The sequence below is a fragment of the Mus caroli genome, unplaced genomic scaffold (assembly GCF_978045245.1).
Source record: "Mus caroli unplaced genomic scaffold, Mus_caroli_1 scaffold_8, whole genome shotgun sequence".
In the NCBI taxonomy this organism is placed as follows: Eukaryota; Metazoa; Chordata; class Mammalia; order Rodentia; family Muridae; genus Mus; species Mus caroli.
The window spans coordinates 45920808-45938525 of record NW_028227263.1 but is presented as its reverse complement, the minus strand read 5'-3'; the positions used below and the strand labels follow the sequence as shown (position 1 = coordinate 45938525).

At 49.9% G+C, this 17718-nt stretch overlaps 1 protein-coding gene across 2 annotated transcripts; it reads left to right on the top strand.

Moving 5' to 3' along the window:
• The first annotated feature begins 1569 nt into the window (after window positions 1-1569).
• Ucp3 (uncoupling protein 3) lies at window positions 1570-15436 on the top strand. Of its 2 annotated transcripts, none has more exons than XM_029479230.2 (7): window positions 1570-1709; window positions 8143-8301; window positions 8795-8996; window positions 9190-9390; window positions 10569-10670; window positions 11078-11258; window positions 13689-15436. In XM_029479230.2, the coding sequence occupies exons 1-7, from the start codon at window positions 1656-1658 to the stop codon at window positions 13801-13803; spliced, it is 1014 nt and encodes a 337-aa protein (XP_029335090.1). In that variant the 5' UTR covers window positions 1570-1655; the 3' UTR covers window positions 13804-15436. The 2 variants fall into 2 exon arrangements, with proteins under 2 accessions (XP_029335090.1, XP_021023583.1); XM_021167924.2 differs by having other exon boundaries at window positions 1626-1709; window positions 8105-8301.
• The last annotated feature ends 2282 nt before the right edge of the window (window positions 15437-17718 follow it).

Here is a 17718-nt window from a genome sequence, read left to right as displayed (position 1 = left end):
TATTTACCAGTCTCTCCCAGTGTTAGCTCTGAGGCAACTTGACTTGCCAAGTTGTACAACACATTTGTCACCACAACCAGAATGAACCCTGACTTCCTTATGCATGCCCTCCACAGATGCCTGGAAAGTATTTCTGGTGACCCAGAGACTGTAGCAGCCAACCTTAAAACTCCCAGCAGAGGTTTGACTCTAGCTAGACCTGAGCTCTCCTCCCTCTGGGTTTCTCCAGAACTTGCTGCCTCTAGTTTGACTTCTACTTGTAGCCCCTCCCCCCACATGGCTCCCACAGTCCTGCCCATGTCCAGATTAATAGTTCCAGACTGAGCCCAAAGCAGTGGGCAGGTCCTGGTCCAAGAAACAGGATAGACAGTCTAGATGTCACAGCACCCACCCTGCCATGGCGCTGCGCTCAAGTTCCAAAATGTCCTCTACCTTCTCTGCCCTACCTATCTCCTCTCCCCTCTCCATTTAGTTTCCCTTCTATGCCACCTGGCTCCCAACTTCAGCTGTGCCCACCCAGTCTTTAACCTCAGCGCCTGCAGATGGACCAGCCTACAGTGGTTGCCGCAAGGGATTCTGCTCACCCTGCCCCATCTCGATCCGGCCCCAGCACGTCCATGTCATGAGGAATCGGGATTGCAGCTGATAGACCCAAAGTGTGGTATAGGTTACAGGCAAGTCAGGCCTGCAGTGACCTAGCTGTCTGTCCTTGACAGTTTTCTGTGTAAAGTAAGCATTGACACATGAGGGCTCTACACAGTAGGGAGGAGAGCTCAGGCCTAGCTAGAGTCAAACCTCTGCTGGGAGTTTTAAGGTTGGCTGCTACAGTCTCTGGGTCAGTGTCTACCGGTACAGTGCAGTGTGTTAACACCACTGTGAAGGAAACCAGCCACAAGAGGCTATACATTCTATATAATCCTACTCAAACAACATCTAGAACAAGCAAATTAAGAAGCAGAATAAAGATGAGTGGTTGCCTGAAGCTGGGGGAAGGGAAAGGGGGTGACTTGTTCTGGTTTTGTCTTTGAGCCATGATGAAAGTGTTCTGAACTAGCATGTAGTGGTTGATCAACCAGACTGTAGTAAACACTATTGTGTGCTCTATGTGGGCAAATCACATGCTATGTACAATGCATCTGTTGTCCTTTGTTTTTAAATTTAGGATCCTGCTTCCTAGGAATGTGGGAAATAGAAACGCTGTGCCTGAATATCAAGCACATCTTGGCACCAAGATGTCCTCTACCTTCTCTGCCCCATCTTCTCCTCTCCCCTCTTGAGGAGAATGTACGGCCTCTAAGAAGTGACGCCTATAACCATTGTCTAGGATCCTGGAGAGCCCCTGTCCTAAGAGACCTTGACCTTTGGGCTCTCAAAGGTGACAAATGCTGTCACACACCTCCTGGTCACCAAGGTAGCTCTCCTCTTGGAAGCTCAAAGGAGCCACATTAAAGAGCCCCAGGTCACGGAAGCTAAACCAGATCTGGAACTCACTGGTCCCCTCCCCGCAGCCTGCCTCTTGTCAAGTGATCAGACTGTCAACTAGCTTCTCAGAATTAGGTTTCAGGTCAGCTGGTGCATACGGCCAGTGCCGAGCCAGAGACAGCAGAGACAACAGTGAATGGTGAGGACCGGCCATCAGATCCTGCTGCTACCTAATGGAATGGAGCCTTAGGGTGCCCTACACTACCCAGCCTTGGCTAGACGCACAGGTAAGACCCCATACTCTGCTCTCCTCTCCCTTTTTCCCTGCTCTGACTCTCCCTTCCATGGATGTTCACAGCCAGGAGCTTGCTGGGATCACTCACCACTGCGTGAGAGACTGAGAATGAGTCGGTCTAGCTCCCACCTAGTAAAGATGAAGGAACTGCAGCCCTGGGGAGGGCCTTGACTTCCACATCTATGTGACTCCTCACAACTCCCTCGTCCTGCTGACTCCTCTGCTGGGATCTTACAAATGCCAGATGAAAAGAGTCCCTCTCCTTTGGCCCAGGATCCCCACGAGCACAAAGCCCTCTCCAGCAAGGATCCTGGGGCCCTTCCGGGGTAGAGATGATGAGGGCACCTCTGGCCCTGAAGCCTGGTCTAGAGCCCGTGGTCACTCTGTCTAGTGGCTTCCTTGATGCAGATGTATTGTTGGAGAGAGTTGAGTTGGCCCTATGGGCTAGAGTAGTATCTCATGTTGTGGGTACCCCAGTAAAGCTACAGGGTGAGGGTTGTTCTCAACTTCCACCTCCAGCTGGGGGCATCAACCGAGGTGCGGCAAGGAGGAGGTTGGGAAGCTCAGACCTCAGGGAGTTCCCTACTGCGCCAAGCATTGTAGCCTCACCCACATACTCAAGTATGTCCGCTCATCCTTTCTCTTTCTGATGGATGGTTTGGGGGCACGACTTTAAAACTTGGGTACACCCAATTGCAAGCTCTTAACCAAGTTCGTGCTTCAGTGTCTCGAAAGCACCTTTCCAGCAGTATCCTCAGTGATGTTAGAGCCCTATGGCTCCCCATCTCCCTATCTCCTCATCTATTCTTGCTGCCTGCACCAGCATGCTCTGAGGGCCCCGCCCCCACCCACCCTGGACTAAGTGTAGCCTTGGCATTCGCAGCCCTCTACCAAAGGGCCCTGAGATCATCTTTGACCTCATTTCCTGCCTCCTCATTTTGGCACGATGGTCTGACTTAGGACCTTCCCTATAACAGTTTTCACAGAGAAGGCGGGTAAGTTGATCTTGTCCCTGCCTGGAGGCTCCAACAGAGCCAGAAAAGTCACTGATAATGGGGCCGTGCTACAAGACAGTAGGGTCAAAAGTAGCAGAGGACAAAGTGGGTGCAAGAGGGAAGCCCGGATTGACAGGGAAGCAAAAACTCCAGAGACACACCTGGCCTCCGTGGGGAGAAAATTCCATTCCGTGCCTTCTGCAGGACCCAACTCAGCACCAACATCACCTGAGGTTCCCTCCAGCAGAAAGGACTCAGAAGTCAGTCCCTGACAGCAGCCATACCCAGGTCCTTTGCCTGTCTAACCTCAGTGTTTCTCTCCAAAGCAGAGCAGAACACAAGGTGGTTCTGCTAGTGCCTGAGTGGTCCCCAGACAGGCTTTGAAGAAGGGAACTCTAAAGAACTTACCCACAGCCGGGCGTGGTGGTGCACGGCTTTAATCCCAGCACTCAGGAGGCAGAGGCAGGCAGATTTCTGAGTTTGAGGCCAGCCTGGTCTACAAAGTGAGTTCCAGGACAGCCAGGGCTACACAGAGAAACCGTGTCTCAAAAACAAAAACAAAAACAAAAACAAAAACAAAAAACCACCAAAAACAAAAAACAAAAGAACTTACCCCAAGGGCCTCTCCAGATCTGGGTGAGCCTTAGATTCAGGCTGTCAAGTTACCCAGAAGCCTGCTCTCCGGGGCAAATTTAAGGCTTGGGAGAAGAGAGGCCACCAGGATACCATGAGGAGAGTCAGCTGCCCCCACAGTGCATTCCAGGCCTGGGCAGGGAAGCCAATGCCTCCCTTCTGGGAAGGAGCCAAGCCTTGCTGCTCTTCTGTAGGGCAAAGGGGAACGAGGCCTGAGCAAATGGAGAGCATGTCTCTAAACATGCCTACCCCGCTCTTCCTCAGCCAAGTTGGCTTTAAAGGCTCTGGGCCTCCTCAGGCTTGTCTCACTGTACAACTCAGGCAGACTAGAAGACAGACTGAAGGAAAATCCTGGGGGAGCCAAGACCTGGCTACAGCCACCCGCACAGAGCCTAGCCTCTCTGAGCCCAAGAATTCCATATGGTTAGAGGACTTTGGTCGTCATCCAGCCTTCTCCAGAGTCATGTTTGGCATTATGAAGCATTTAGCAAAAAGGCTAAGACCCTGAGAAGCCAGATCACCACACTGACTGGAGCTTAGGTGGTGTAGCGATGACAGCTTGGCCATCAGAACAACCAGACTGGAGTTCTGTGACCAGTGGTCAGTCAACCTCTTTCCATCTTTTATTAAAATAATTTACTTATTCTTATATGATTGATGTTTTGCCTGCATGTGTGCCTGTGTGATGGTGCCAGTTCTTGGAGTAACAGTTGTGAGTTGCCATGTAAGTACAGGGAATTGAACCCAGGGCCTCTGGAAGAGCAGTCAGTGCTCTTAACTGCTAAACCATCTCTTCAGTCCAACCTCTCTGCATCTTAAGCTTCTATTTTCTCATCTCTAAACTGGATTTAAATACTGCCCTGCTTTTGCCAAAGTGGTTTTGAACCTAAAATAGACTAAACGCAGGCTTAGACACTGGTGACACTAAGCAAGCTAATGTCCCTAAGCCTCAGCTACCTTTCCTGACAGGTGTTGAGGATCAAGGGAGATGACATTCCCATCTGAAAATTCCCAACTACAGGGGCCACAGCCCAACGGCCAGGCCCTCCTGCTCTGAGCTTCCACTGAACCAACACGAGTGGTTCTCAATGTGTGGATTGTGACCCCTTTGGGGATGCGTATCAGATCTCCTACATATCAGATACTTACATTAAAATTCATAACAGTAGCCAAATTACAGTTAGGAAGTAGCAACAAAAAGTAATTTTCTGGTTGGGGGGCAGCACATGAGAAACTCTATTAAAGGGACACAGCATTAGGAAGGTTGAGAACTGCGACCCTACAGATTCAGGCCCCTGCCTCCCCTGGGCCATCCTCATTTTTCTATCTGCCAAAAGCCCTTTCAGACTTAGCCTGCGTTGATCTTCTTGTTCCCCTACAAGCTAAAGATAAAATCTTCCTCTCTCCAGATAAAATCTCCCCTCTTGATAGCTCCTCTCCATCTCTACTGGCTACAGTCCAGCTTGAACTAAGTTATTTGTGGGGACTTGTCTAAGCCAACCCTCAAAGCCTTCTGGAGACCCTGGAGATAAACACACATGGGATTTTATTCTGGGATGCCAAGCACAGAGAGCTCAGTGTGGGATGGGGTCTCCTCAGTATGTGCTGGCTTTTACCAGGCTGAATCCCTGGCTTATCTCAGTGCCATGTCGTGAAGATGGAGTTAGACATGAGAGGAGACCTTCCAGTAATATCACCATCCTTTTGTCCGGCACATACAGCAGCACTCTGGATGGGCGAGGCCTCTGTTCTTGGAGGCAGGGCATCTGAGTGGGAAAGTGCATCAGTGGACAAGGTTGAGGGGTGATCGATCAGGGCAGTGGGATGGGTGAGAATGATGCTGAGCGAGCGTTTGAGTTCAGGGAAGGACCTCTGAAGAGGTGACATTTGAGGAGGAATGTGAGGGAGGTGAGGAGGCAATCTGCAGGTGCCTGAGAGAGTTGTATTGCAGACAGAAGATGGAACCCGAGAACTCCATATGACCAAAGCTCAGTGAGTGAATGGGAGGAAAGAGCGGGGGAAGGAGAGTCCCCACAAAGAGCCCCCACCAAGGTGTTAAACTCTGCTTTTGGTAAAATGAGGGGTCGGTAGATTATCTAAAAACTAGGAGAGTGACAGGCTCTGACAGATAAAGGCTTGGATGTAGATCTCCAGCTTTCCTGAGTTGGTGTATAACTCTGTCTAGTTTCCGTGCCTGGGGGTGGCGCTCACCTTAGCATACACAAAGCCCTAGGTTTGATCCTCAGCACCTCACAAAGTGGATGTAGGGATAGACTCGGGAAGTAAAAGGCAGGAAGATCAGAAGCTCAAAGTTGTTGGCTACACGGAGAATTTGAAGCCATCCTGGCCTACAAGAGACCCCACCAAAAAAGAAAGAGGGGAAAAAAGAAACAAGAAGAAATGATTTTCAGTTTTGCCTCAGTCCTTCTCAGGGCAGGGGTCAAAAACCATTCTTCTACACTAAGACCCAGGCTTCCAGACTGGAATCCAGCAGCGGTGGGTTCCAGCCTCAGCCCACATCCCACATACCTGACCCCACTCCCTTCACCAGCTATTCATCTTTCTCACTAGAAATCAAACCCCTTGAACACAAATCCAACCAAGCCTCTTCCATCTGTATCTTGCCTCACCCGTGCCTTGTACAGTGATCAAGAAATACCTGATCAGTCAATAGTCATTCGCTCAGGGTGAATTAGTACACCAGCACCTTCCTTCTCAGTGACAATATTTTTTACGGAGAGATGACAGAGGAAACCAGAGTGTGTATACATATATATATACATACATATACATACATATATATGCATATATGTGTGTATGTATATATATATATGTGTGTGTGTGTATGTGTGTGTATATATACACACACATATATATACACATACATATATATATACATATGGCAGACCTGAAAGAAGACACCTGGCCTGGTTCCTACCCTTTGGTACCTAAATGTTTCCTATTGATGAACTGAAATTTCATATATTTTTATTTTTATATGTATAGTTATATATTATATATTATTTATCAAATGAATGACATATATCAATGAGATAGACATATCTACACATATATTATATGTGCATATATATTCTCACTGGTGCAGGAAAGGACAGGACCAGAACCCAGATTCCTAATCACTGGCCCAGAATCCTGTCTCCTGTAGGAAGGGGGTTCACACTGTTACAATTCTGTAAGACTGGCCCTGGCCCTAAGAATGGCCCACTAAAGGATGCAGGACTTCAGCACACCAAGAAAGTGTCTGAGTTAGTGCACCAGTACATATGTACTGCCAAGAGATGGCCTCAGCACAGAAACCTAATTGTAAGAACATAGGGCGGGGCTGGAGAGATGGCTCAGCGGTTATGAGCACTGGCTGCCCTTCCAGAGGTCCTGAGTTCAAATCCCAGCAACCATATGGTGGCTCTCAACCATCTGTAATGGGATCCGATGCCCTCTTCTGGTGTGTCTGAAGACAGCTACAGTGTACTCATATAAATAAAATAAATTTTAAAAAGAAGAAGAGGAAGAGGAAGAGGAAGAGGAAGAAGAAGAAGAAGAAGAAGAAGAAGAAGAAGAAGAAGAAGAAGAAGAAGAAGAAGAAGAAGAAGAAGAAGAAAACAACAACAACAACATAGGGCTACTTGTGATGGTGTGCCAGTTTCCCAGCACACCTGAGGCCAAACCAAGTCCTTCACATCAAAAGATCCCTGGGTAATCAGCTAAAAGTGCACATGCTAGCACACACACACACAGACAGACAGACAGCACATGTCTGCCCTGGCGTTGTTTGTGTATTGCCTTGGCATAAGACTGATTCTGTCTTCAGCTGAGAATAGACTCCTCAGTGACTTGAGAGGGTCCAAGCCAAGCAACACAGCCATAAACCACCTCAGACAGCAGAAGCGTCCATGTGTCAGTCCACCGACCTCAGACCCATTGGGAAATGGAGGGCAACAGACTACTAAGGCCAGGTTCCACCAGCAGGCCACCAATCAGGAAACCTTACAGAGACGGGAGCAACAGCACCAAGGAGGACTCTGCCTCTTTTATACAGAGGAATGTATGGCCAGGCCAGGCTGGCAGTGCAGGCAGACAGACAATCCCAGAATCTGAGAGCCTGAAGCTGGGTGATTTCCCAAGGCTGGCCTGGGAAATTTAATGAATCATTTGTCTCAAAAAAAAAAAAAAAATAGCTGGGCATGGTGGCGCAGGCCTTTAATTCCAGCACTTGGGAGGCAGAGGCAGGCAGATTTCTGAGTTCAAGGCCAGCCTGGTCTACAAAGTGAGTTCCAGGACAGCCAGGGCTATACAGAGAAACCCTGTCTCGAAAAACATACATACATACATACATACATACATACATACATACATACATACATAAATAAGAGAGTGCTGGGATGTATCTCTGTGGTAGAGGGTTTGCCTTAGCTAGGCCCTAAATCCAATCCCCACCTCAGGGGCAGAGTGTACTCAGGCATCCCTTTAAGGGATATGGCTTCATCTAGGATAGAGTGTTTCCTTGAGTCACCAGGAGCGTTCTCCGCGCCCCCCCCCGCCCCCGTGAGGAGACATCAAAACCCTGAGAGAACACAGGCAAAGCCAGGCCTGCTGCCTGCCAGAGTATATAAACCAAATTCAGGCAGGTTAAGTGTGACAGTACCCAGGCTTGTCACTTTGTAAAGCCCCCTCGGACCTGGAGATGGGGCAGAGCCAAACAGCCCAGACTCCATCTGTCCCCCTGGCCTTTCTCCTGCAGCTTCCTCCTCGAACTGAAACAAAGGATTGCCTCCGTAGGTAGCAAAGGAACCAGGCCCATCCCCCGGGACCATGGTTGGACTTCAGCCCTCCGAAGTGCCGCCCACAACGGTTGTGAAGTTCCTGGGGGCCGGCACTGCGGCCTGTTTTGCAGACCTCCTCACCTTCCCCCTGGACACCGCCAAGGTCCGCCTGCAGGTGAGTGCCTTTGGCCAGTGGTTGTGACTCACGAGGAAGGAGGGGCTGCTTCTACCCAGCATCAGCCCCTGTGCCAGCATGCTCTTCCTCACCGAGCTGAGGAAGGCTATCCCCTACACCGCGTCGGTCCCCACCACCATCGCTCGTGACCAAACCATCCAAATGCCTTGACATGAGGCGACAGGGCTCTTTACTGCTTAGCCCTGCTGTGTAAACCATAAAGTGGAAAATAAAGGTAAGGAAGTAACGGTGTGAGCGTGACTCAGCCTCTAACCATCTATTATAAGACAGGGAAAGCAAACCGGCCCCTCTGGTGTAGGTGGGCAGAGATGCCACACCGAATAAGTGCTGCTTTGTGAACCGCAGCACGCTGCACACTCAGCCATTTTCACCCTGATTTGATAATCATGCAGTTCCTACAGGCGGCCTGCACACACAGCCCCGCCCTCCCCGGCCACCCATCAACTCCTCAGGCTCTGTTCTTGTTCCCCAGATCCAAGGGGAGAACCCGGGGGCTCAGAGCGTGCAGTACCGCGGCGTGCTGGGTACCATCCTGACTATGGTGCGCACAGAGGGTCCCCGCAGCCCCTACAGTGGACTGGTCGCTGGCCTGCACCGCCAGATGAGTTTTGCCTCCATTCGAATTGGCCTCTACGACTCTGTCAAGCAGTTCTACACCCCCAAGGGAGCGGACCGTGAGTGCCAGCACCCGAGGACACCGAGGGACACCCATGGACACCCAGGGGTGGGAAACCTGGTAGCAGCTGGAGTGTGGGTCAAGGACATGGAGTTGTCCACCGAGCAGAGTAGGGGAGGGGCAAGCTGATGACAGACACTGGTGAGATTCTGACAGTGCCAGAGACTCCTAGTTCTCTCTGCCTGCCCCAGACTCCAGCGTCGCCATCAGGATTCTGGCAGGCTGCACGACAGGAGCCATGGCAGTGACCTGCGCCCAGCCCACGGATGTGGTGAAGGTCCGATTTCAAGCCATGATACGCCTGGGAACTGGAGGAGAGAGGAAATACAGAGGGACTATGGATGCCTACAGAACCATCGCGAGGGAGGAAGGAGTCAGGGGCCTGTGGAAAGGTAACCTTGGCACTCTAGGGCAAAGCTTTCCCTCCCTGAAAGCTGAGACAAGCAGTCCAGAAAGGAGGCATTCCCGAAGCATGGTTCAACATCGTGAGAACACTCCAAATACAATACACCACACACTGGCGTCAAATAGTGTCCAACTTACCAGTCATCACCTGCATAGGCCACCCTGGGAGAGAGTCAGAAATGAATGAACACGGCGTCCACTCCTCAGGGCTTTATTTATGAGGATCTAAGGCGGCCGATGTAGCTTATGCCCCCAGGCAGGGGACCAGAATTCAGACAGGAGGCAGAAAGGCTGTGCTGGCTCCAAAAAGTACCTGGTCTCAAAGGCCAAGGTGTGGAGATAGAAGGATGGAGGGCCCATCAGAGGACAGAGAACAGAAAGAGAGGCAGGAAGGAGCGCAGCTGTGGAGCCCGTTGTGGTAAGACAAGTGAGGAGACTTCCTTGGATGTGAAGTCTGTAGAGTTCCCTATGTGTTTAGCCCTTGGCAAACGCCAGAATCCCACCTTCACTTGGACCACCATTCCCGTGATCCCTTGCAGGAGAAAAATGGCCTTGCGATGTTTAAGGGCAGGACTCCTTAGTCACAGAGCTGCCAGGGCATTCCCTCACTGGTGTTCTACCCACATGCAGCTTGTCCTCTTCTCAGTGAACCCTGTCTCCTAGGGCCCTGCCATGTGTTTGTCACTGTCCTGGGGCCCTGTCTCCCTCCTCCTCCCTTCCTCCTGGGTCCGAGGGAGGCATGGTGAAATTTTGACAGAGAGTGCAAATTATGCTCCACACATAGACATACCATAGATGTCTGTTTGTGAAGATGCAGGGGGTTATTTTATTTTTTTAAAGATTTATTTATTAATTTTATGTATATGAGTACACTGTAGTTGTCTTCAGGCACACCAGAAGAGGGCGTCAGAACACATTGCAGATGGTTGTGAGCCACCATGTGGTTGCTAGGAATTGAACTCAGGACATTTGGAAGAGCAGTCAGTGCTCTTCACCACAGAGCCATCTCTCCAGCCGTGATGAAGGGGGTTTAAAAGCTGATAACTCCAGAAGGAAAGGTGGGATCTGTGGCTGAAGTATGGTCCCCTGGCTGAGACCATTGCTATAGGACATTGTACCCAAGTGGGAGGGTTGCATTCATTAGTCCCTGCTGCCTTCCTAACAGGGACTTGGCCCAACATCACAAGAAATGCCATTGTCAACTGTGCTGAGATGGTGACCTATGACATCATCAAGGAGAAGCTGCTGGAGTCTCGCCTGTTTACTGGTGAGCATGGGTAGGGAAACAGGGGTGGGTACCACCCAGAGGCATCAGGGACCCCGAAAAGACAGAGAGAGGAGCAGTGCCCAGGTCAGGGTTGTAATGAGGAAAGAGGCCTAGGCTCGAAGCAGAGCCCTGGGTTCTAGGGCCAGCACCAGACTCAATGTAACTGTGACAGTCACTTGCCTACTGACTTCAATTTCCTCAAAAAGAAAAAAAGGTCTGTGGCTTTCTTACTCAGAGCTGTGGAGTTCTAGCTTGCCAAGACTAACCAAGAGCCCAGCCTTGAGCACTTGCTCCAGAAGGTCAAGGTTACACTGGAGACACAGTGAGGTCATCTGCAACACACACACACACACACACACACACACACACTTCATCCCTGGAACCCGTTCTTCCCTCCCCTTCTACAGACAACTTCCCCTGTCACTTTGTCTCTGCCTTTGGAGCTGGCTTCTGTGCCACAGTGGTGGCCTCCCCGGTGGATGTGGTAAAGACCCGATACATGAACGCTCCCCTAGGCAGGTACCGCAGCCCTCTGCACTGTATGCTGAAGATGGTGGCCCAGGAGGGACCCACGGCCTTCTACAAAGGGTAAGCCGTCACCCTCTGCCTCCAGCACTCTTTCCAGAAAACCTGGGTTCTTGCTCTTCTTGTCTTCTCTTCTTCCCTTCTTCTCTGCCCTTTTCTTTTTTTCTTTTTTTTTTTTAAGATTTATTTATTTATTACATGTAAGTACACTGTAGCTGACTTCAGACACTCCAGAAGAAGGCGCCAGATCTCGTTACGGATGGTTGTGAGCCACCATGTGATTGCTGGGATTAGAACTCTGGACCTTCGGAAGAGCAGTCGGGTGCTCTTACCCACTGAGCCATCTCACCAGCCCCTTCTCTGCCCTTTTCTTTCTCTCTCACTGAGTCTTATGAATTTCAGGCTGGCTCAGAACTCACGATGTAGCCAAGAGTGACCTTGACATTCAGTCCTCCTGGCTCTGCCTCTGAGTACTGCATTGTAGGCACACACCATCCCCAGTACTTACAACAGAAACCTTACTAAGAAAAAAGTAGGCCCAGGCTAGGTAAAATTATTTGTCTTCAAAGGTTTTGAGCAGAAGTGGCTTTCCCCACCTGCTGTCCTGACCATTCACCGCCACACTCACGGCTGCAGAGACTCCATAGTCACTACACCAACACTCAGGGCTCCTGTGCCTTTGCATAGAAGGCCTAGACTTTAAAAACTTACCATTACCACCATAATCATTAGTGTGTGTGTGTGTGTGTGTGTGTGTGTGTGTGAGAGAGAGAGAGAGAGAGAGAGAGAGAGAGAGAGAGAGAGAGAGAGAGAGAGGTGCCTGGGTACCTTGCTGCAGCACATGTGGGGGACAGAGGACAACTCCTTGGAGTTGGTCCCCTCCCACACCTTTCCCTGGGCTCCAGGGGTCAAGTTCAGCCCAAGGGCATCCTCCTGTGCAGCAGCACCTTAGCCCACTGGGAAGCCTTTCCCTCAACATCTGCACAATCTAATTCAAAGTGGCAGGGCCCTGGCTCCGAGGCCACAGCCACTGCGGTGCTGCCCGTCCCCGTGGGAAGGTCTTTGCTTGGCTCCCCCGTCAGTGCCTTTAGCAGGTATTTTCTGGTGTGTGATGTTGTTTTGAACCCAACAGTCAGACAGAAAACACTGGAGATTTTAGCATGTCACCCGACACTGCGTGTCTCAGTGTCTTCGGCTAGTGCCTCAGTTTACTTTGTGCCAGGCCCCTGCCTATGCCTCCCTCAAAGAGTCCCTGATAATTAGGTGACACTGATGGAGCAGTGCTAGGTGCTGTCCCCCACTGACTCAATTAACCATGTGACTACCCTGTAAAGGGGTTACTGCTACACACTCTTATTTTATTTTAGAGTCTTTGAAACAAGGTTTTAGGTTGCTCAGGGTGGCCTCGAACTCCTGATTTTCATGCCTCCACTTCTCAAGTGCCAGGATCACAGGCACTTTATTGTCCTTGCTTTCAAGATGAGGCACCTCACCTGGAACTGCAGGAACTAGGAGTTTAGCCCAAGTTTGACTAGACTCCAGAGTTTGAATACATTGTCACAGTCCTCATGAAGGTTTAAGAACAGCCATGACAAGTTAGGTATGATGGCTGAAGCAGGGGTGTTGCCTTGAGTTCAAAGCCAGCCAGAGCTACATAGTAAGGCCCTATCTCATACCCTCCCCACAAAGAAAATGTCATAGCATATGGCTGCCATGCCCAACTGAGTCCTGCAGCAAGAAAAACCACCCTCCAGGCGGGAAAAAGATAAAGAGCAGTCCAAGGTGAAGAAAAAACAAGGTGCTTAAGGGGACAGGAGAGGGCCTGGCACCGTCAGAGCATGCGTGGTAACTTGCTGAGTCTGGCAGGAATCAAGAGGCTGGGGCAAGTAGAAAATAGCTGAGATGAGGGACCAGAGGATGGGCTCCTCTGTTCCTCTGAGAAGCACAGGCAGGTAGACGCTCTTGCCCAAGGTACTACCAGAGGCCCAGAGTGCTTTCTGGAGGGGAGCTGAATCCAGTGCCCCACTCCTTCAATCTTGCCCCTATCCACTGACTCCCAGGCCTGACTCCTGGCCTGGGCCTTCTCTGGGTGGGAATCTGAATACAAAGGAGCCCAAAGCCCATAGCGCGGGATGAGCTGAGCCGGGCAGTGTGTCTCAACCCTGCGATGGTATTTGCCAACTTCGTGGTTTGAGTTACTCAGCTTCTCTGGCCTCAGTGTCTGACAAAGAACCCGGCAGGCGGCCGTGTGGGCAACACAGACGTCGAGAATGAGCCTCCTACACAGTAAACTCGCACTAACAAGTTAGCTTTCTGTCCTTTCTGATCCCAACTTCTGCCTAAACCCCTTCAGTAGAGAAGCCAAAGATGAACTTGATCTCAGAAAAGACTTGTGACAAGCAGCTTCGGCCAGCATGGGGACAGCATGGTGGGTGTGCTTGTGACCCCTAACCTGCTCCTACTCACGCCGTAGCCGTTTGTTTCTCTCCTCAGATTTGTGCCCTCCTTTCTGCGTCTGGGAGCTTGGAACGTGATGATGTTTGTAACGTACGAGCAGCTGAAGAGGGCCTTGATGAAGGTCCAGGTACTGCGGGAATCTCCGTTTTGAACAAGGCAAGCAGGCTGTCTGGAACAGAACAAAGTGTCTCTGCCCTGGGGACACAGGCCCACACGGTCCAGAACCCTGCACTGCTGCTGACACGAGAAACTGAACTAAAAGAGAAGAGTTTTGGTCCTCCGTGTTTCGTCCTAAAACACCTCTGTTTTGCACTGACCTGATGGGAAATAAATTATATTAATTTTTAAACCCCTTCCGGTTGGATGCCTAACATTTAGGCAAGAGGCAACAAAGAAAACCAGAGTCAACTCCCTTGAAATGTAGGAATAAACGATGCATAATAAGCAGGAAAGGCACAGGTTTTGAGAAGATCAGCCCACAATGTTGTCCTTGAATCAAACAAAATGGTCAGAGGAACCCTTCGGCTTCAGCACAAAGGAAGGCTGCAGTCACCAGATGACTCCGGCCCTCTGTAATGAGTCTGCCAAGTAGACTCTATCAGGATTCTGGGGAAAGGAGAAAGAACACATTGATACTGCACAAATGAGTGGTGCTGGGCCCACCGAGGACACTGGAGGATGGAGCGTGATCAGGGATAACAGTCCTTCCCTGTCTGCCTCATAGGGGTGTTGGGAAGACAGAAAGCGAAACAGACATGGAAACATTTCCTAACAAGGCCTGTCGTCGTCATCATCTACAAATGTAAACCTGAGGACAATGTTTTAGGAGAGATTCTGTCCAGAGAAGAAGTTTGAGGAAAATGCAGTTTGTAGTGGTGAGGCCATGCACACCTGGACTGCATGGTAAGGACCAGGGGTGACAGAAGCCATGGGGACCTGGTGCCTGGTAACATCAAAGGGCTGGGGGGGGGGCACTGCCTGTCCATCAGTCCAAAGCAGCAGGACTCAGAATCTTTAGGGAATTGTTAGGACTGGTAAAAGAATTTCCACCTTAGGGCGAGAACGAGAACAGCTGCTCTTCTGCCTTCTCTCTCGGAGGTTTTCTCATCTCAGGGTCCTACCTGCCAGGCCCCTGACCAGCTCCACCTGCCCACACTTCCTCCTGCTCTCACTGCCTTTGGCTGCAGAGCCTTTGCTCTTCCTGTTAAGCCTTTAGTCTTCCATCTGCAAAAGGGTGGGCGAAGCACAGGACCAACTTCCAAGCTTAAGACTGCACATCTGACAACAAAATGGCTCAGTGGAGTCCATTCATGGGACCCACATGGTGGAAGGACAGAATGGACTCTTGCAAATTGTCCTCTGACCTCCATTTGAGCGCCCTATACATGTGACTGTACATATGTGCAAACACGATAAAGATGGAAACACATGTAAAAACATAAAAATAAAAAGTTGTACTGGATGTGGTGGTTTGAATGAGATTGTTCCTCACATGTCTCGGGCATTTGAACACTTGGTCCCCAGTTGTTGGCCCCCAGTTGTTTGGGGAGGCTTAGAAGATGTGGCCTTTTGGGAAGAAGTGTGTCATTGGGGACTGGCTTGGAGAGCCTAAAGATTCGAGGCACTCCCAGTTTCTCTGGTTTTTCATTTTGAGGTGTGAGGTCTTATTGGCTGCACCAGTCTCCATGCCTGTCTGCTGCCCGGCCTCCTCACCACGATGGACTTTTATCCCTCTGTACCTGTAAGCCCCAAATAAACCTTCCATCTGTGAGTTGTCTTGGTCATGGTCTTTCACCACAACAACAGAAAAGTAACTAAGACAGCGTGTATCTTTCCTTACACTGCCATACATGTGACACGCAGTGTCTTTTCCTGCTTCTAAGGAGGAGGCTCTGATGAAAGTCAGAAGGGTTCCAGGCTGGAGATGTAAGTTGTAAGATATAAGTCATCTGGCAGAGAGCGTGCCCCGCACATGCAGAGCCCTGAGCATGATGCTCAACACCCTGTAAGCCAGGCATGGTAATGCTCACCTGGGATCCCAGCACACAGGAGGTAGAGAAAGGTGGGCCAGGAGTTTTTGGTTCAGCCTAGGCTAAATAGTAAGTGCAAGGTCAGCCTGAGACACCTGAGAGCCTGTCTTGAAAAGAAAGAAGAAGAAGAGGAAGAGGAGGAGGAGGAGATGGAGAAGAAAGAGGAGGAGGGAGAGAAGGGAACTGGTCTCCAAGCCTATCCCACCTCTCTTTGCTGCATCTAGCCACCGAAAGCCGTTGCTTCTCTTGTCCTCCTGTCGCACTGTTAGTCCTGCCAGGCAAGAATAAGACTGTTGCCATAGCCGGGTGTGGTGGCGCACACCTTTAATCCCAGCACTTGGGAGGCAGAGGCAGGAGGATTTCTGAGTTCGAGGCCAGCCTGGTCTACAGAGTGAGTTCCAGGACAGCCAGGGCTACACAGAGAAACCCTGTCTCGAAAAACCAAAAAAAAAAAAAAAAAAAAAAAGACTGTTGCCATAATTTTGAGCCAGATTTGAAGCAAATTTTAATTAAATCCTGGCCAGAAGGATGGACTCTGACCAAGTCCATTCCTGGGTTCTCAGAAAATGGCAACCAGTGACATTTTGCAGAGACTTTAAAGGGCAAACCCATCAAGCCATCACTTGCCCCACCAGGTCCAATCAGGGGCAAGCATGCGTATTTCCTGCCTACATACCTCCCTCCTCCATGTGATCCAGAACATCCAGTGGGTGCAGTTGGGTGTAACACATTTGTGTAGGGGAGCAAAAACACAACTAATAGCCTTGAACATTTCAGGAAGTGTCTGTCCTCAGGGAGAAGGCTTACAAGTTACAGGCAGTTTTGTTTCACAGATCTCTTTGGCACAGTAATAAAACTTAAAACTTAACTGTAGCTGTCACAACACCTGCCCCACCAGCATGTGAAGGTGGATCAAAAAAACATCTTGGGGGTTGCCAGAGAGATGGCTCCACAGTTAAGAACACTCGCTGCTCTTGCAGAGGACCAGAATTTGATTCCCAGAACCACATGGCAGGCAGCTCACAAACACCTATGGCTCCAGGCCAAAGGCATCTGACCCTTTCTGCTGTCTTCTTTGAGCACTGCTTACATGTGATACACACACACATGCAGGCACACATTCATACACATAAAATTCAAATAAATAAATCTAAAACAAAAAACATACCCTTTGGCTGGTGAGATGGCTCAGTGGGTAAGAGCACCCGACTGCTCTTCCAAAGATCCAGAGTTCAAATCCCAGCAACCACATGTGGCTCACAACCATCCGTAACGAGATCTGGCGCCCTCTTCTGGAGTGTCTGAAGACAGCTACAGTGTACTTACATATAATAAATAAATAAAATCTTTAAAAAAAAAAAAAAAACTCCACAGAAGGAGCTTAGCACAGACATTTCTTCCCTCCTTGCCTGGGCTCAGCATCCTCCTGAATTCCAGCTGACACTTGAGGTCATCTTCCCATACAAAGTAGATAGTTGAAACAAAAGCAAAATAAATTATCTTGGTTTAATGTCCCTCACGACCTTCAACCCAAAAACCTATATTTAGAAGATCCTCTTTCTTTTGACTTCACCAACATATGCAAATCACTCAAACTCCTGGTCTCTCTTCCCAAAGTTCCTGGGGCCAGAAACTATTCTCTATATTAATTTCTATGTTATTAGAAGAGGAGACTATGCAGATGGAGAAGAGGAGGAGGTGGGACAAACGGGGAGCAAGAGGAAAAAAGAAGATCTGGGAGGTTAGGGTGTTCTTTGTTTAGTTTTTGACACAGTCTGATGTAGTCCAGACTGGCCTGAATTTACTATGTAGCAGAGGATGTCCTTGAACTACTGATCTTCCTGCCTCTGCCCCTCCAACTACTGAGATTGCAGGAGTGTGTCACTGAGCCTGCCTCTGAAGGATTTTGATGGAGGAGGATGCTGGCAGTTTGGTGGTTTAGCCTTTCAGAGAAGGGAAGACTGATGAATAGTCTGAGGGCCCCTGGGCAGGATGCCAGGCTTCTCTCCCGAGTTCTTCAGCTTGTTGTTTTGTTC

Coding starts and splice junctions, on each gene's coding strand:
- Ucp3 (XM_029479230.2), top strand. CDS start 1,656: ATGGAATGGAGCCTTAGGGTGCCCTACACTACCCAGCCTTGGCTAGAC. Junction 1,710..8,142: donor AGCCTTGGCTAGACGCACAG/GTAAGACCCCAT, acceptor TTGCCTCCGTAG/GTAGCAAAGGAACCAGGCCC. Junction 10,671..11,077: donor GGAGTCTCGCCTGTTTACTG/GTGAGCATGGGT, acceptor CCCCTTCTACAG/ACAACTTCCCCTGTCACTTT.